The 15,323-nt window shown below is 43.3% G+C and overlaps 1 protein-coding gene across 15 annotated transcripts in view; it reads right to left on the reverse strand.

The window, feature by feature from the left end:
• Window positions 1-305: 305 nt before the first annotated feature.
• The window catches only part of ugl (ureidoglycolate lyase), a 37,272-nt gene continuing 22,254 nt past the window's right edge, over window positions 306-15,323 (reverse strand). For 13 of the 15 annotated variants that reach the window (XM_085170994.1, XM_085171002.1, XM_085171012.1 and 10 more), the window contains 8 exons: window positions 14,665-14,821; window positions 12,159-12,357; window positions 7,873-7,951; window positions 7,676-7,768; window positions 7,190-7,262; window positions 7,026-7,093; window positions 3,336-3,460; window positions 306-2,009 (listed from right to left, as the gene is read on the reverse strand). In XM_085170994.1, the coding sequence (XP_085027120.1) occupies window positions 1,844-2,009; window positions 3,336-3,460; window positions 7,026-7,093; window positions 7,190-7,262; window positions 7,676-7,768; window positions 7,873-7,951; window positions 12,159-12,357; window positions 14,665-14,821 (960 nt within the window). In that variant the 3' untranslated portion in view covers window positions 306-1,843. The remainder of the gene's footprint in view (window positions 2,010-3,335; window positions 3,461-7,025; window positions 7,094-7,189; window positions 7,263-7,675; window positions 7,769-7,872; window positions 7,952-12,158; window positions 12,358-14,664; window positions 14,822-15,323) is intronic. The other 2 variants (XM_085171070.1, XM_085171081.1) reach the window with 1 other exon arrangement.

Genomic DNA, 15,323 nt, shown 5'->3' on the forward strand with positions numbered 1-15,323 from the left:
AGTCTTAGTTCAATCTATAGGATCAAGACGTTCCTTTGTCTCTGACCTCTCCAACCACTCTGTGCTGGGGGAGGTTTTATTGTAGATACATCCTCTCTGAAAGATCTGTTTCTTGTGTTGTAGCTTCCTGCTTTTATGACCCTTATGGTGAGCAGGAGGACACACACACACACACACACACACACACACACACAGTGCCTTGTCTTAGAACCATTGGGGGGTTTTGCGGTGGGAGGTGCTTGTGTAAACTATTGTGTATTGTAACTGTCATGTCAATAAACAGCTGCGTTTATTGAATGATTTGGGCCAGAGACAGGTGATGAGCATTAAGCTCCACCGCCTGGTTCTGACCAAAGCTTCCCTCGTTAGCGAGTTAAAGAGCGGTTGAAGATGTTCTGTCTTGGTTTCGTTCTTCATGAGGAATAAGTCTCTAAACTAGCGGGGCCTGTTCAATAAATCCAATCCATCCTCTTCCACTCATCTTTATCAGGGTCAGTGAGGGACTGTGATTTGCTGCTATATAAATATAGCAATATATAGGACAAAATCAACTCACAAGATAGAGGACACAGAGCTGAACATGGAACACACAGGGCAACACACTGTGAGACTAAAACAAGAAACAGATTAAACACACACTAAGACTGTGGCTGACTACAGACAGGGAGCAGAGGGAGGAGAGAGAGACGAGAGCTAATAACAAACAACCTCAACTAGAAATACAGATCAACTCAACTAGATAACATAACAATAACGATTAAACAAGACTCAAAAATCCATCAACACAAAACACTGGGTCAACGATCCAGGCACCCTAACAAAGGCTTTTAGGATGTGCTGATAATAACAAATTACAGTCAGTCCAAATGTGAACATTGACACCCAAGAATGTCCTTTATTGTTTAGTTACAGAGTTGTACTGTCTGCATTTTGGACCAAGAAGACCAATGGATTGAAGGAGGAATCCTCCTTTGTCCAGTCTGCCGGGCAAACTGTGAAGTGTGAAGAGTGGACCCAGGTGAGGTCACACTACAACTCAACTTTAACTGAAGATGAACTTTTTATTGAGGCAGAAAAAGGTACAAAAATAAAATGGTGAACACAATGCAAAACTAAACAATGTCCTAAACTGGGTAAACTGGAAAGGAAACATGAACCATGAAAAACCCGGTGAATAGAAAAACAGACAAGAAAAACTCTAAACATTGCAATGTGGAAGCCTGAAAGCATGAATGGCCTGGAAAAACTGCAGACGATCAGACAAACAAAGACTGAAAGCACACAGACTAAATACACACAGGAAGATAATGAGTGAAGTGGGAACACATGAGGAAACAGCTGACACATGCACATACCGACGTTACAGGTAAACATAAAACTAAACACATTGAACACAGGAACACAGGACCTCTTCAAAATAAAACAGGAAATATAATGAGACGCAGACATGAGAACATGAACTTGACAACACAAGACATGCAGACATGAAACACATAAAGGACAAAGGAGACTTAACACAGGGGTTGAAAACACAAGGGGAATCTAATAAACAAAGACCTTAGATAACCTAATGAACGGCCATCTTTAAACAGAGCTTATAACACCATCTGCCACCTACTCTACAGTTCTGAGATCCCTTCCCAGGTGCCTCACTCACATCTTGCATCTGATGACCTCAATAGCTCATAATGGTTTGACCTGAAACATCTGGTAATCAATAGTGGTTCAGTGACCCATTAAAGGACAGTCCCAGGTAGGGTTTAAATATCTGAGCTGTCAGATGTATCCATCCCCCCAACACAGCAGCACACCAGCACACACAGAGGTATGTAGTGCCACAGCTTCACAGTTTCGATCGCCTCAGGTCTTTGTCCAGAGCTTGCATGGGTTCAGCGTTCTGGGAGCTGAGGAAGGTGTGGTCCTGGTTCAGGTAGGTAGTGATGAAGTCTGGAAAATGTCTCTTTGCGATCACCTCCTGGAACATTTTTGCTGCTGTGTGTAACCTTTGTCTGAAAAAGAAAGATAAAATCCTGAAAATAGCTCATTCAGACTGCCCTCTGGCAGAAATATTGCAGCTATCTTGCAACGATAAATGGTAAATGTGTTGGTTTTTATATAGTGCTTTGCTGCTCTGAGCACACAACTTGCATCAAACACCCACTCACAGATTCAGACATTTTCAATGCACTTGTATAAGTGTTTTCTGTCTGAAATTCACACACATCCATATTCTGGTGGATGCATCGGAGAGCAACTTGGTGTTACTGTCTTGTGCAAGGATATTTGGCATGCAGATGGGGAACGAACCACCAACCTGCTAGGTGACCTGCTAGGTGACCTGCTCTGACGCCCTATTTTATCCGAGCGAGAAAAGAAAAAGAAAACATCATCTTACATATGCTATAAAGTGCATGTTTAGGAAAACCAAAACCTGCAGGTTTTCGATCTCACCCTGGGTCAGCACACCTGAATCAGATGATTAGTTCATTACCAGGCCTCTGGAGAACTTCGAGACATGTTGAGGAGGTCATTTAGCCATTTAAATCAGCTGTGATGGATCAAGAACACATCTAAAACCTGCAGGACACCGGCCCTCGAGGCCTGGAGTTCCCCACAACTCCATGTATCGGTATTGAACCGTTCATACAGTGCTTTCGGTTCGGTACGCATATGTATCAAACAATACAACATTTTTAAATTTATTTTATCAACTTTCCTTCTGACGATGCTGTCTGTGTTGAGCGCTCAGTGGATCTGCGTTCGACTACTCCGCCTAGGCTGCACTGTCGAGCGCAGATCCACTGAGCGCAGCGCAAGCTAGCGAGACGACTATTCATCCTGGTTCTATGTGCCCCTCTAAACTTCTCTTCTTCTCTTCCCTTCAAACATCTCTGCACAGCCCTGACCAACACTCTTGAAACAAACTGCATATTTGTTGATTATGGCTCAACAAAAATTATTGGATGACAGAAAAAAAAATCATGTGACTAAAACAAACTCGGGTTTCATTAAATCTTTCTGCAGTAAAAGAAGCAATAGAAAATCCCAAAACAATCTGTCATATTTCCATTTTTTTCCACATTTTCTGTGACGTTTAAAAGCATTAGTAGCATAATTTGACAAATCTTCTCCACGCTGAGATTATGGTGAAAACTCTCATTTAATCAAAACAGTTGGTGCAAATTTCCTGGCACACAGGATTCATCAGTCAATTAAAAATTAATTATTATTTACATTAAGAAGGCATTAAACATATATATTGTATTCTTCAATGAAGGATGTCACTGGAACCACTCACCTACCACATCCTCTTCAAAGAGGGTGCATTTGCTTACCTAACACAGCCACGGTGGGGACTGAGGTCCATGATGAGCTCCTTGATGAGGTCAGTCACCAGCTGCCTGCTCACCACCCTGCCATCGTCCTCCAGCCGGGTCTGATGACGGACCCACTGCCACACCTGACAAACAGACAAAACAAAACATGTTCTTATGATCTATGATCACGGCTCATGTTAAGTTGGCTCCTCCCATTAAATGGTAAATGGTAAATGGCCTGCATTTGTATAGCGCTTTACTTAGTCCCTAAGGACCCCAAAGCACTTCACACTACATCCAGTCATCCACCCATTCACACACACATTCACACCCTGGTGATGGCAGCTACATTGTAGCCACAGCTGCCCTGGGACGCACTGACAGAGTGCGTGGAAGTGCATGCAGTTTCCCCTCTTCCATGGTGTGAACGAGTGCATGTCTATGTGTATGCTGTGACACGGGTGGAGACTGCGGATTAGCTTCCACTTCTATTGGGTGGAAGTTGATGTGGATTGCATGATTGGATGGACTGCGGTCTGTTAACCTCCAGCTGACAGCCACTTTGCATCTCTGCACCAACACAGAGGCAGCAGTTAAATAATGTTTGTAAATACGTATCCACAGTACATACAGAACAGCTGGTAGCAGATTAGTAGCAGTGAGAAGTTGGTTTTCTTGGTTATTGCTTATGGACCTTGAAGATTTGTCATTCAAGTCTTTGTTGTTTTGGCATTGCTCACCTGTGAAGCAAATACACTGCTGTCTGGCAGTTTTTCTGCATTGCTGTCCTTTACTTGAGAGTGGGGAGTTACATTTCATAGTAGGACTAGGTTACCCCTAGCCCAGGGGACACTAGAGTAGATGGAGTTTAAGTTTGATAGGAAGATAATCTTACACACTTAACAAACTTCATGTGCCCGTATCCTTAAATGTCAAGAAAAAAAAATAGCTGAAGGAGTTCTGTGCACAAAGCTGGATGAAAGGTGTTGTTTGGTAAGCAAGCTCCTGTAGAGGAAGTTCAACTGGGTGCTGTTGCTGGTAATCTTGCCCCACTGCCTAAATCTCCGTCCTCAAACAGGTACATCTACTGTGGAGCCACAGCTGTGTGCTAAAGGAGGTGGAGTTAACAGGAGCAGTTTGAGGTCAAAGGCATTCATGTGTAAGGGATGAAGATGGAGCAGCTGTATGTGACAGTCTTTCCACCTCTCAATCAGCCCTTCTAAAAACTGGCCAAAGAACATTTGCTCTTTAAAACAACGAATGAGCGCCAGAATCTTACAGGCTGAAATTTGAGGAAAAACTTCCACCCAGACCTGAGTGCACAGTAATTCAAATACGGTGAAATCAGTGAACGGTGAAGACTGTGGAGTGATTTGTGGTCCAGAATGTGTTTTGCTTTACTCAATATTGAAATGCTTCTTGAAACTTTGTTCTGTACACGTTTTATATGAGATTTCCAGCTTATTTTGTAATCCAGTATTACACCAAGAACCTTATGTTCATGAACTCTTTCAGTTTCCACACAATCTAGATCAATCTGCACTTTGACTTTATTTGAGGATTTACAAATAACATCATTTTGGTTTTACATAGTTTGTTCCTGTCGAACGATACCCAGCAGTTCCATTAGATTACCCCAGAACAAAACTATTTGTGTCATCTGAAAATAAAACCAGTTTTAATATATCAGATACTTTACAAATGTATTTTTATAAATAAGAAATAGTTTGGGGCCCAGTACAGAACCCTGGGGAACACCAGAACAATGTACACCACAGCACAACAGAGCCAGCAGTGCACGGGCAGGAAGGCATTTCTTACCTGGAAATTCCGACACACTTCACATTTAAAGAAGAAAGGGATGAAATCTGACCGTGCAATGCAAACTCTGTTTGCCAGCAACCAAGCTGCACTCAGCGTCAAAAGACTCCAACCTGAAGAAACATCTGGAAGTACGTTCTTTTTTTTTTAAAAAAAAACTAACATTAGCCTACTGCAGCTAGCTTGTTTTAGTTGTGGTAACTACCTGGGTTATGTGCCACTTCAGTATCTTGGATGTACTACTGCTGTGTGATTTATTACTATTATTGAACGCTGCATTACAACCTGCTAGCTGAAAATAATCATGTGCAGTTCTGAAAGCAGACAGAAAGAAAACATATTACTGATACAGAAACAGTTTTCTATACGAGATCACTGCAAAAAGTGCAGCCTTACCTAATGTCCACCTACTGTTACTCCATCAAGTCTAACAGTCTGCAGTCGATGAACTAACCTCAGCTAACAATGTTAGCTTGGTTGCAGGTAGCCTTCAGCAGTGTTGGTCAGGTTACTTGAAAAAAGTAATCCCGTTACTTTACTGATTACTTATTTTCCAAAGTAATTAATTACTTAGTTACTTAGTTACTTTTTAAAACTTGTTTTGTTAGTTTTAATCTTTTAACTTTATGCATCAAGCAAAAATTTAATTATCTGCAACATTCACTGACTGGAAGAAATTAGTTTAACATTTAAACCTATTTTCTGCTCATTCCAGCACATAAAATAAAATATTTTTTGTGTTTACACTCAGTCTTTCAAATAGATGCAAGTAAAACACAACAGAAAATAAATAAAGTCAAAGACTAGCGGTCCTGTTGCTCTATTTTCACCTGTAAAGCAGGAGTGGGGTAGGCGGAGGTTTACCCTGGTGCAGGTGTGCAGCGGTCAGTGGAAGAGTCCGCGAGTTTCTCTGTGAGTTTCCCATTACGTCGTAGCTACTCGGTGCTTGTTTGGAAGTTTAGGGTTTTTTTCGCTGTAAAAAGAAGTTTTCTTCCCACGCACAACGGACACTAATGTTTTTGTCACTTTTTATGGAATCAAACTCAAAGTAAGGTCAGTACTTCCACGCTTTAAACGCTGCACGCTCATACTCTCTCTGCACTCGATATATGATCCATTGTTGATCTGCACACAGCTGTTGTCACGAACGTCGCACTCGCTTACGTCACTGTCATGAGACATTCTCGCAATAAAAATCACGGTTTTAGTAACGCAGTAACGCAGCGTTCCTACGGGAAAGTAACGGTAATCTAATTACCGTTTTTGCAATAGTAATCCCTTACTTTACTCGTTACTTGAAAAAAGTAATCGGATTACAGTAACGCGTTACAAGTAACACGTTACTGCCCATCTCTGGCCTTCAGTAATGGTAATAAATCACACAGCAATAGTACATTCATGTAGTTGTAAAAGGCATGACAATATTTCAAGTAATCCAAAGTATTCAGAATATGTTACTCACGTTAAGTAACTTCATGGAATATGTTACAAACTACTTTTTGTGCCATGTATTCTGTAATCTGTAGTGGAATACATTTTAAAAGTAACCTTCCCAACACTGACTGTACATGAAGTAATTAACCCACAAGCAAAACCTATTCAGTGATACTTTAAAAGAAATGCAGCCAAAAGGAGAAAGAAGCATGCCACATGACACTGAATGAAAAACAAAAACAAACAAACAAACAAATTACAGGGTGCATCTTAGTCACTGTGTTAAATATGTATATATTAGAGCAAATTTAAAAAAGAAATGTGCTTGTTTCCCAAACAATATTGTCAAAAACTTTTAAATATATCCTAAACACTAATTACTTGTGGGTGTAGATCAAGCTCTGCATGAATCTCAGCAACATATGCTCTGTGGTGCTCGCTTTCAAAACTCACCTGCGATCTAGAAATTTCTGCTGTGGCAGAATCTTCAACCTGGCCTCTGTAGAAGAAGTGGCCTTTACCTTAGAAGCACAAAATGGTATCAACAGCCAACACATACAGGTATATAGCATTTAATGCATATAAGCATTTTCCATGGATAATATAAAAGTACAAACCTGATAGCCAAGCATTAATAAAGAGCACACCAATTGCAATGTTACACTTCAAACCATTAAGCGTGACTCCTCCCTACGAAGAACACAGCACACCAAAACTTTATTTTACACTTACACGTCGTACTATCAAGCTCAGGGAAATAGATGCAAGCTCACTTGCAAATCTAGAGATTTTTGATTTGACTTTTATGTTATATATATAATTATAATTAAATATCTTTAGGAAAAGAACACAATGTTTGATTCATCATTTAAAATAAATGAGGCAAAGAGGTTATTCTGTGTACAGATTATTAAAAAACTATATCGTATGCATCTGGATGTTTTCACTCATGTCTAACATCATCTAGATGTGAAAGCCTCCCTCTTCCTGTTTGATGAAGTTTTCCTACCCACACTAAAATCTGATGTATTTCAATCAATTAAATGTAATATTACTGTTAAAGGTTTATTGAGGTGTGTTCTGCAGTAAGAGCAACCACTAACTGAAGGCATGGATAGCAAGTCTTCAGGAAATACAGTCACGTCATTTCGGAGCTGGTCGAGCTGGTTATCTCCTTCAGTGTGGACCTTGAAGAGCTGGAAAAGATGAAGAATTACCACACACGTTCACATGTGGTAATTCATATGCCAATCACTGTAACTTTATATGCATATAAAGCTTTATATGTGTCGGCGCTCACTTTCTGCATGGGCTCAACCAAATTTAGGTCATACACCATGAAACCATCCACACCTGCAGTAATCTCTAGTAACTTCAACCTGAAAGGTGGAAAAACAACTGGATCAGCGGACATCATTGAATATGTATTCAGATCGTTTGTATTGTCATATTTTCATATGCTATAACCTGTGGGGGAAAGCAATAATGAACATTTCTTGAGTTTAATAAAATACATATATACCAAATACAGATGTTATACACACACACTTATCCACGCACACTCGCACACAAACACACACTGTAAAATGTAAATAAAAATAAAATGCTATTTGCTAATCTCAGAAACCCATATTTTAGTCACAGGCTAACTGGCAACATGTCAGTAACATGGCACGTACTGGAGAAGTAAAGATGGGGGTAGGTTCACCAATCTATAAAAAAAACACCATCTACAAATTCTGGAACAATTTCCCAGGAAGTTGATCCTGTTCATCTGGAAGTTTTATTTTCTGTGGGAGAAACATCTGTCACTCATCCAGGGGACTTTTACAATTTCACTTGATGCTCAATTATCCAGGTAAGGAAATCACACAAAGTGGGCTCTGTTCATTGGGATATGAAATGACTGGGATTTTAATCCATTGGGGATTAAAATGGGATCGACTTTCTGAGATTTCCTTACTTGAGTGGTTGAGTTTGCATCAAGGTGATTTCAGAAGGTTGTGAGGACTTGAAGACCTTAACTACAGTACATGATCAAAGGAGAAGTCGAGGTCTGGATCCTGTCAGGGTCTGGAACAGGTCGGGTGGGTTTTCCTGTCTTTTCCCCCGTTCCTTCCTCCCAGCCTGTGTCTAACTGTGTATTTGACCAGTATATGTTGACTGGTATTTTTAATCTGTGTCTTAGTGTTTCCTGTCTGTTTGACAGTATCACATCCTATGTTCAGTTTTGTTTCCTCCTCTCTTGGCATTATGTGTATTTGCCTCAGCTGTGTTCCTCATATGTTTCTTCTTCCTCCTCCCTCATCACCCTCTTGTGTGTTTATGTTGTATGTTTATCCCGAAAGGTTGATTCTATTCATCTGGATGTTTTCAGTGGGAGAAGTGTTTCATCACTCATCCAGGTGACGTCTTCAGTCTCAGCTGACTGCAGGTTTGCCCAATCTTATAAACAGTACTTTTGCACAATGACTGAAACCAGCCCACTGAATGAACGATGGATCATTAATATGCAAATTGGCATGCCCATCGATGAACAACCACTGATCAAAGCCTTGCCAGCTGGAGAATCAGCCGAGCCTGTCCAGCCACCTGCAGCCTTCATGCCACCACCTGCTGCAGAGGTCAAGGCAGGCGGTCCCTCGCTGCCTGAGCATGGGGGACACCCATCACCGGAGCCTGTTGCAAGTCCTGTGCAGCCCCGGCCAGAGAAACCAGAGCTGGATGGGTGAGCCCCCTGAGAAGGTTCGTCACCTCTGCCGGGCCCCTGTGAAGTACCGTTGACCACGTGGTCGACCACCAACCATGACACTGCCACTGACAGCTACTTCTCTGTCTATTTACGCCTTGTGTTTTCCACTTCCCACACCCATGTGCTGTGAGTTTCTCCATGTTTCTGGTTTCCCCTCATGACTCCCTGTTCCAAGTTTTAGTTTTTAGTTTTCAGTTTCTTTTTCATGTGTTTCTTTTTTGAGTGTCTTTTGCACAGCACAATAAAGCTGCTTCTTTAAGTTCATCCCTCTGCATCCTGCCTGCCACAGCACCAAGCATGACAGACCCAACCCTGCTTATGACATCTACTGAAAAAAATCCACAGAGGCTCAGAGTGTCAGAAGCTTTAGCAAGTTGTACTTCAACAGAAGCTTTTGGCAGCCATCCACAAGCTTCTGGTGTATTTCTAGCTTCATATTTGAAGCATAGTTCATAAATTTTCAATGAGGCCTAGGTGGGAGCATTGGGAAGGCCATTCCACGTGCTTAATGTTAGCCTGCTTTGTCCGTTCCCATCACAGTTCTGATGTGTAGATGAGTAAATTGTTCTATTGGACCACCCGGTTATTTCCAAGTTTTGACTGTCAGCTGTTGGATTAAGGTGAAATGGAAGAATTCAGAGTGAAAACTGTTTTATTCATTATTCTATCCACTGTGCACCAGTACCACTGTCAGCAAAACAGTCTCAGAGCATGACTGTACTGCCACTATACGTGGCAGCTGGTGCAGTATTCTTAGGTTTGAAAGCTAAACCTAACCCTAGTGAAGCTAACCCACTTCTTCTTCTCCTCCTTGTGGCTAAAAGAGCAACATTTTCTTGTCTGACCATAATCTGGTTCACCAGAAGCCATTTGGCTTTTCCATGTGGATAGCTGCAAATTTCAGCTGACTTGAAGCAGCCGATTTTGGAGCAGAGGCTTCTTTCTTGGTCGACACCTTTTCAGTCATGTTGGTGTAAAAGTTTCTTCACTGTGTTTCAGTTCTAGGTAAGCTTGGTGGTTCCTGGGTTGTTCCTGAACATCCTAACACATTTTCTCTCATATAGAGGTGGCAGTTTGGGTCTTCTTTCAGACAGGGGACACTCCCCAAAAATGTATTTTTATGTACAATTGTTTCAATTGATGATCCTGGAATCTGCAGTTTTAGAAATGGGCTGTACACTTCTGGATTGGCCTTCCCAAAGCCCCAACTTCAACACTACTGAAAATGTGTAGACTACGCTCATCCTTATGAACCAGGAAACCAAATAATTTAAACTCTACCAATTCTGCCAAGGAGAATGGTCAGATATCTAGCAAAAATAATGCCAGGAGCTTGTTGATGGCTAAAAAAAGCATCTAGTCAAGGAGTAATTTGTCATTTCTAATCAAATATTAGTGGGGGTGCATATAGTTTTGATGCTTTATGTATACTTCTGACGCTGTGTGGATCAAACAAATTTAAATATTAGACAAAGATAACACACAAAAACTATGTGTTTATTTTTAAGGGGATGAGTCCAAACCTACATGTCCCTGTGTGAACAGGTATATAAAGGCTCCGAACCGTAGTAAAGGGACCTCTGGCTAATACGTCGGATCCGTGTCGGGCTCGTAGCCGAAAAATAGCTTTACTTTGTTGTCTGGGTCAAGTTTTAGACAGAGAGGCGTTGAAAGGCTGCTCCAATGGAACTTATTGTTTCGGAGGAAAACACAAACACACAAGTAGGGGTGACATGGGCCGCGAGATTGAGATACAGACATTAGAGCCTCTTAATGCGTGTTATGTTTGGGTTTCCACCGGCGAGGAATTACCGAAAATAGAGAGGGCATAGCCGAACATATGAAACAGGAAAAGAGCGCCGTGTAATCCCTTTATTTCAGAAAAGTAACTGTATTCTGAATACCACCTTTTTAAACGGTAACTGTAACGGAATACAGTTACTCATAGTTTGTATTTTAACTACGTAATGGCGGTACATGTATTCTGCTACTCCCCAACACCGGCTATGAGTCTTCCATAGCGCATTGGAGGAATTCTGGCCCACTCGTCTTCATAAAATTGTTGTATTTCAGCCACATTGGAGGGTTTTCAAGCATGAACCTCCTGTTTAAGGTCATATAACCTGAGCATATCAACTGGATTCAGGTCAGGGCTTTGACTAGGCCACCCCAAAGTCTTCATTTTGTTTTCCTTGAGCCATTCAGAGGTGGATCATTCTCTTGCTGCACTTTAAGTTGAAGTCACAAACAGATGGCCGGGCATTCTCCTTTAGGATGTTTTGGTAGACAGCAGAATTCATGGTTCCATTTACCACAGCAAGCCACAGCCCCAGACCATCATACTACCACCACCACCATATTTTACTGTTGCTATCGTGTTCCTTTTCTGAAATGCTTTGTTACAGTTACGCCAGATGTCACGGGACACGCATCTACCAAAAAGTTAACTTTTGTCTCGTCAGTCCACAGAGTATGTTCCCAGACGTCCCAGAAGTCTTGGGGATCATCAGAATGTTTCCTGGCAGAACTGAGACGAGCCTTTATGTTCCATTTGCTCAGCTGTGGTCTCCGTCTTAGAAATCTGCCATGCAGGCCAGTTTTGCTCTTTCTTATGGTGGAGCCATGAACAGTGACCTTAGCTGGGGCAAGTGTTCTGCACAACACGGGGTGGATCTTTTTTTTTTTACACAGGGCCATGTAGGATTGATTTTTTTCCCCTAAATAATAAACACGTTTATTTAGAAACTGAAAAACACTTTTTCACATACAGTCTACGTACAAGCCTGCCTGTTCAGGCTATGAGCATGCATGTATCTAATGGGAGATATTTCTACCTTGTGACAGAAGCCAACACTCTCCCATAGGTGTCACTGAGTGGGTCTTCAGGCAGCAGCAGGGCAGCCATGCCTCCAGTGGCCAATGCTCCTCGCCGATGACACGTCTTAACCAACAGATCCATGTAGCTGCGCAGAAAATGCTTCTCCATGTTCACGTATTTATGGCGGTCAGGCAACAGGAAGGCTGGTCGATGACCTGGAGAACTTCTTCAATTCAGTTTGACTTTTTGATCACGTCCTTTGTTGTACACTTTATGCACTGTGAAAAGATGCTGCACTGTTAAGAGTTACTAAAGTTTCCACTAGGCTGCGGTTTAACACTTAAGTCCCAGGAATATTGACTAAATGGAAATCTAAAATAGTATTTTGTAGCCAGATTTAGATTGGAAACATAATATCATAATTATAATATTATCTGAAGTACTATGGCTTTAATATCAATATGGAAATCAGCTGAATTTCAGTAGAAGATCTGTGGTTTCACAAGAATTGGTGCAGAAATGAAGGAAAAACCTAAAATGACAGGGGTGTGTCAGGACTGTGGTCTCCAGCTCTGCTGCAGTGGAGGGGTGACTGTCTGGAAAAGGCCTCGTGCCAAACCACAAAGAAACATTTCTGTGTGTCCAGATTTTCACAGTCCGACCCTCAGGCCACGCCGGCCACGCCGCCCGCGCAGCCGATTTAGTTGCTGATGCTGGCAGAGATCGTGGCCATGCAACGCGAGCAGGCAGCTGCCCAGAAGGATCAGCTGGACAAGCTGCAGAAAAAGGCTGACGGGCAGATGCAGGTGCTGGAGCGGCTGGTCAGGGTGACCCCGTTGCCGCCCCCCCTTCCTCTGGAGGTGACTGTGCACTGGATGGGGAAAGGTGATGACCCACAGGTTTCCTGAAGGCATTCTGGGCCACAGGGGAGGTGTGCCAGTGGCCTGCAGCAGGGTGGTGCACCGCGGCTGCTGCCGCTGTTGTCAGGGGAGGACCAGACGGCACCGCCTGCCACCAGCCTCACGAGGTAACTTCTGGGACATCTGTCCGGCTGTGCTGGATCGCCTGGAAGATCATTGCTGGTGGTTCTGGGCCAGCCAGATGAAGGGGGAGGACCGGCCATTCACGTGGGCCTGAAAATGACATGATGTGATGAGGTGGCTGCAGCCTGAGCCATCAGAGGGCGAGGCCCATGTGTTGGCAAAGGTCGAGCAGTTCGTGGAGAGGCTGCCCGGTTCCACTGCCATTGGTCAGCGAGCCTGGAGGCTGCGCTCACCCTGGCTGTCCACCTGGCAGCCATGGCAGAAGGAGCAGAGTGGGGCGTTCATTCCCACTCCCACATCCAGCCCGGAATGTCAGTTGGTTAGCCAGCCGGCCATTGCAAAAACGCCTTTGCACCCACTACGATTAAGGGTGATCCCATTTAAACGCTTAGATATGGACTTAATCGAGCCATCACCAGAGTGCAAGTGGCTATCACTTTGTATTGGCTCTGGTGTATTATTAACACGATATCCAGAAGCATTGCCACTGCACACCATTTCTGCAGAGAGTGTGCTGCAGGCACTGTTTCAGTTCATCTCCCGAGCCGGCATCCCGAAAGAGATACTGACTGACCAGCACACATCATTCATTCAATTCAATTCAATTCAATTTTATTTATATAGCGCCAAATCACAACAAAAGTCCCCTCAAGGCGCTTCATAGATACAGAGAATAACCCAACAATCATATGACCCCCTATGAGCAGCACTTTGGCGACAGTGGGAAGGAAAAACTCCCTTTTAACAGGAAGAAACCTCCAGCAGAACCAGGTTCAGGGAGGGGCGGGGCCATCTGCTGTGATTGGTTGGGGTGAGAGAAGGGTCTCACACATTCATGTCTCACACACTAAAAGAGGTGTAAAAATTAGGGGGCATTAAATCTGTTGGGACCAGCATCTACCATCCTCAGAGTGACGGGCTGGTGGAGCAGCTGAATAAGACTTAAAAGTCCATCATTTCATTCACAAGGATGAATGCAATTGAGAGTGCTGGCTAGCCCCTCTGTTGTTTGCAGTGCTGGAGCTGCCCCAGGCATTTGGGGTACCCCTTGTGAGGCGTGCAGGTGCGCCCACAGGTGCAGGACATGGCCGCCATTGGATCCTGCCCCATCCCAAGACCAAGAAGGAGGTTAGGCGGTTCCCTCAGCCCTTTGACTGACGGGTCTAGGTTTGGCCGGATGCGGCCCCGGCCTCAGTGAGGCACAGGGAAGGTAGGTGGCTCAAGGGGCAGTGCGGGAAAGGCTGATAAGGCAGGTGTTGTGCTATCGAGGTCTCCTTCCTTTTAGTAACGCCAGGGACCTGAGACTAGAGACCTCAGAGTGTGGAGTCAGATGCAAAGCTGACTTCCTGTAAAAGACCTCGGTGCCAAACCACAAAGAAACATTTCTGTGTGTTAAATAAAAGAAACGGAAAACAGTCACCTGAATGCTGCGTGGGGTCCAGATTTTTCACAGACTAAAATCTAGAATTTTCAACTCACCAAACTTATTGACAAAGGAGGCTGAGTAATCCCAGATACCACAGTTGAGTCCTGCTGAATGCTCCTGCAGCTCATAGAGAATCTCCTCCATCTCAAAGGCTGCCAACACGTTTTCAATCAGCACTGTGGCCTTGATGCTGCCCAGAGGAAGACCCAGCTAGACACATGTGAGACATGGATTCAGACAGATACATATATACACCGTCAACAATGCATCCAGTCCCTGTAGGCTCTAACTGTTGTGGGACATCACGCTTTGGACAGTTTACACCAGGCTACTGGAGAGGAGAGTGCATTGGTTAGTCAAAGAGTATGTTGCACTAACAGCCTGTGTTTTCAGATTCAACATAATTATATATAGCTATATATACTTGTTATATATACAGTTCCTGGGGTTCAGTAGATCCCAGGAATGACATGTGAGATATCTGTCCAGAAAGTCCCAGAAACACCAAAGATGCACGCGGCCTTCAGGCTCACCTCGGCCTCTTGTAGAGGGCCTGAGGTTAAAGGATAAAAGTCTTTTGTTTGTCTTTATCAACCACTTCTTCCACATTAAACTCTCTTCTAAAGGTGCGTGAGAGCACAGGGAGGCAGGTGGCAGGCCGGTGTTAGGCTGCTGTCAGTGCACAGCGGCTACAAGCCCGAAACACAAGACA

The sequence above is a fragment of the Neolamprologus multifasciatus genome, chromosome 2, assembly GCF_963576455.1.
Source record: "Neolamprologus multifasciatus chromosome 2, fNeoMul1.2, whole genome shotgun sequence".
Taxonomy (NCBI): Eukaryota; Metazoa; Chordata; class Actinopteri; order Cichliformes; family Cichlidae; genus Neolamprologus; species Neolamprologus multifasciatus.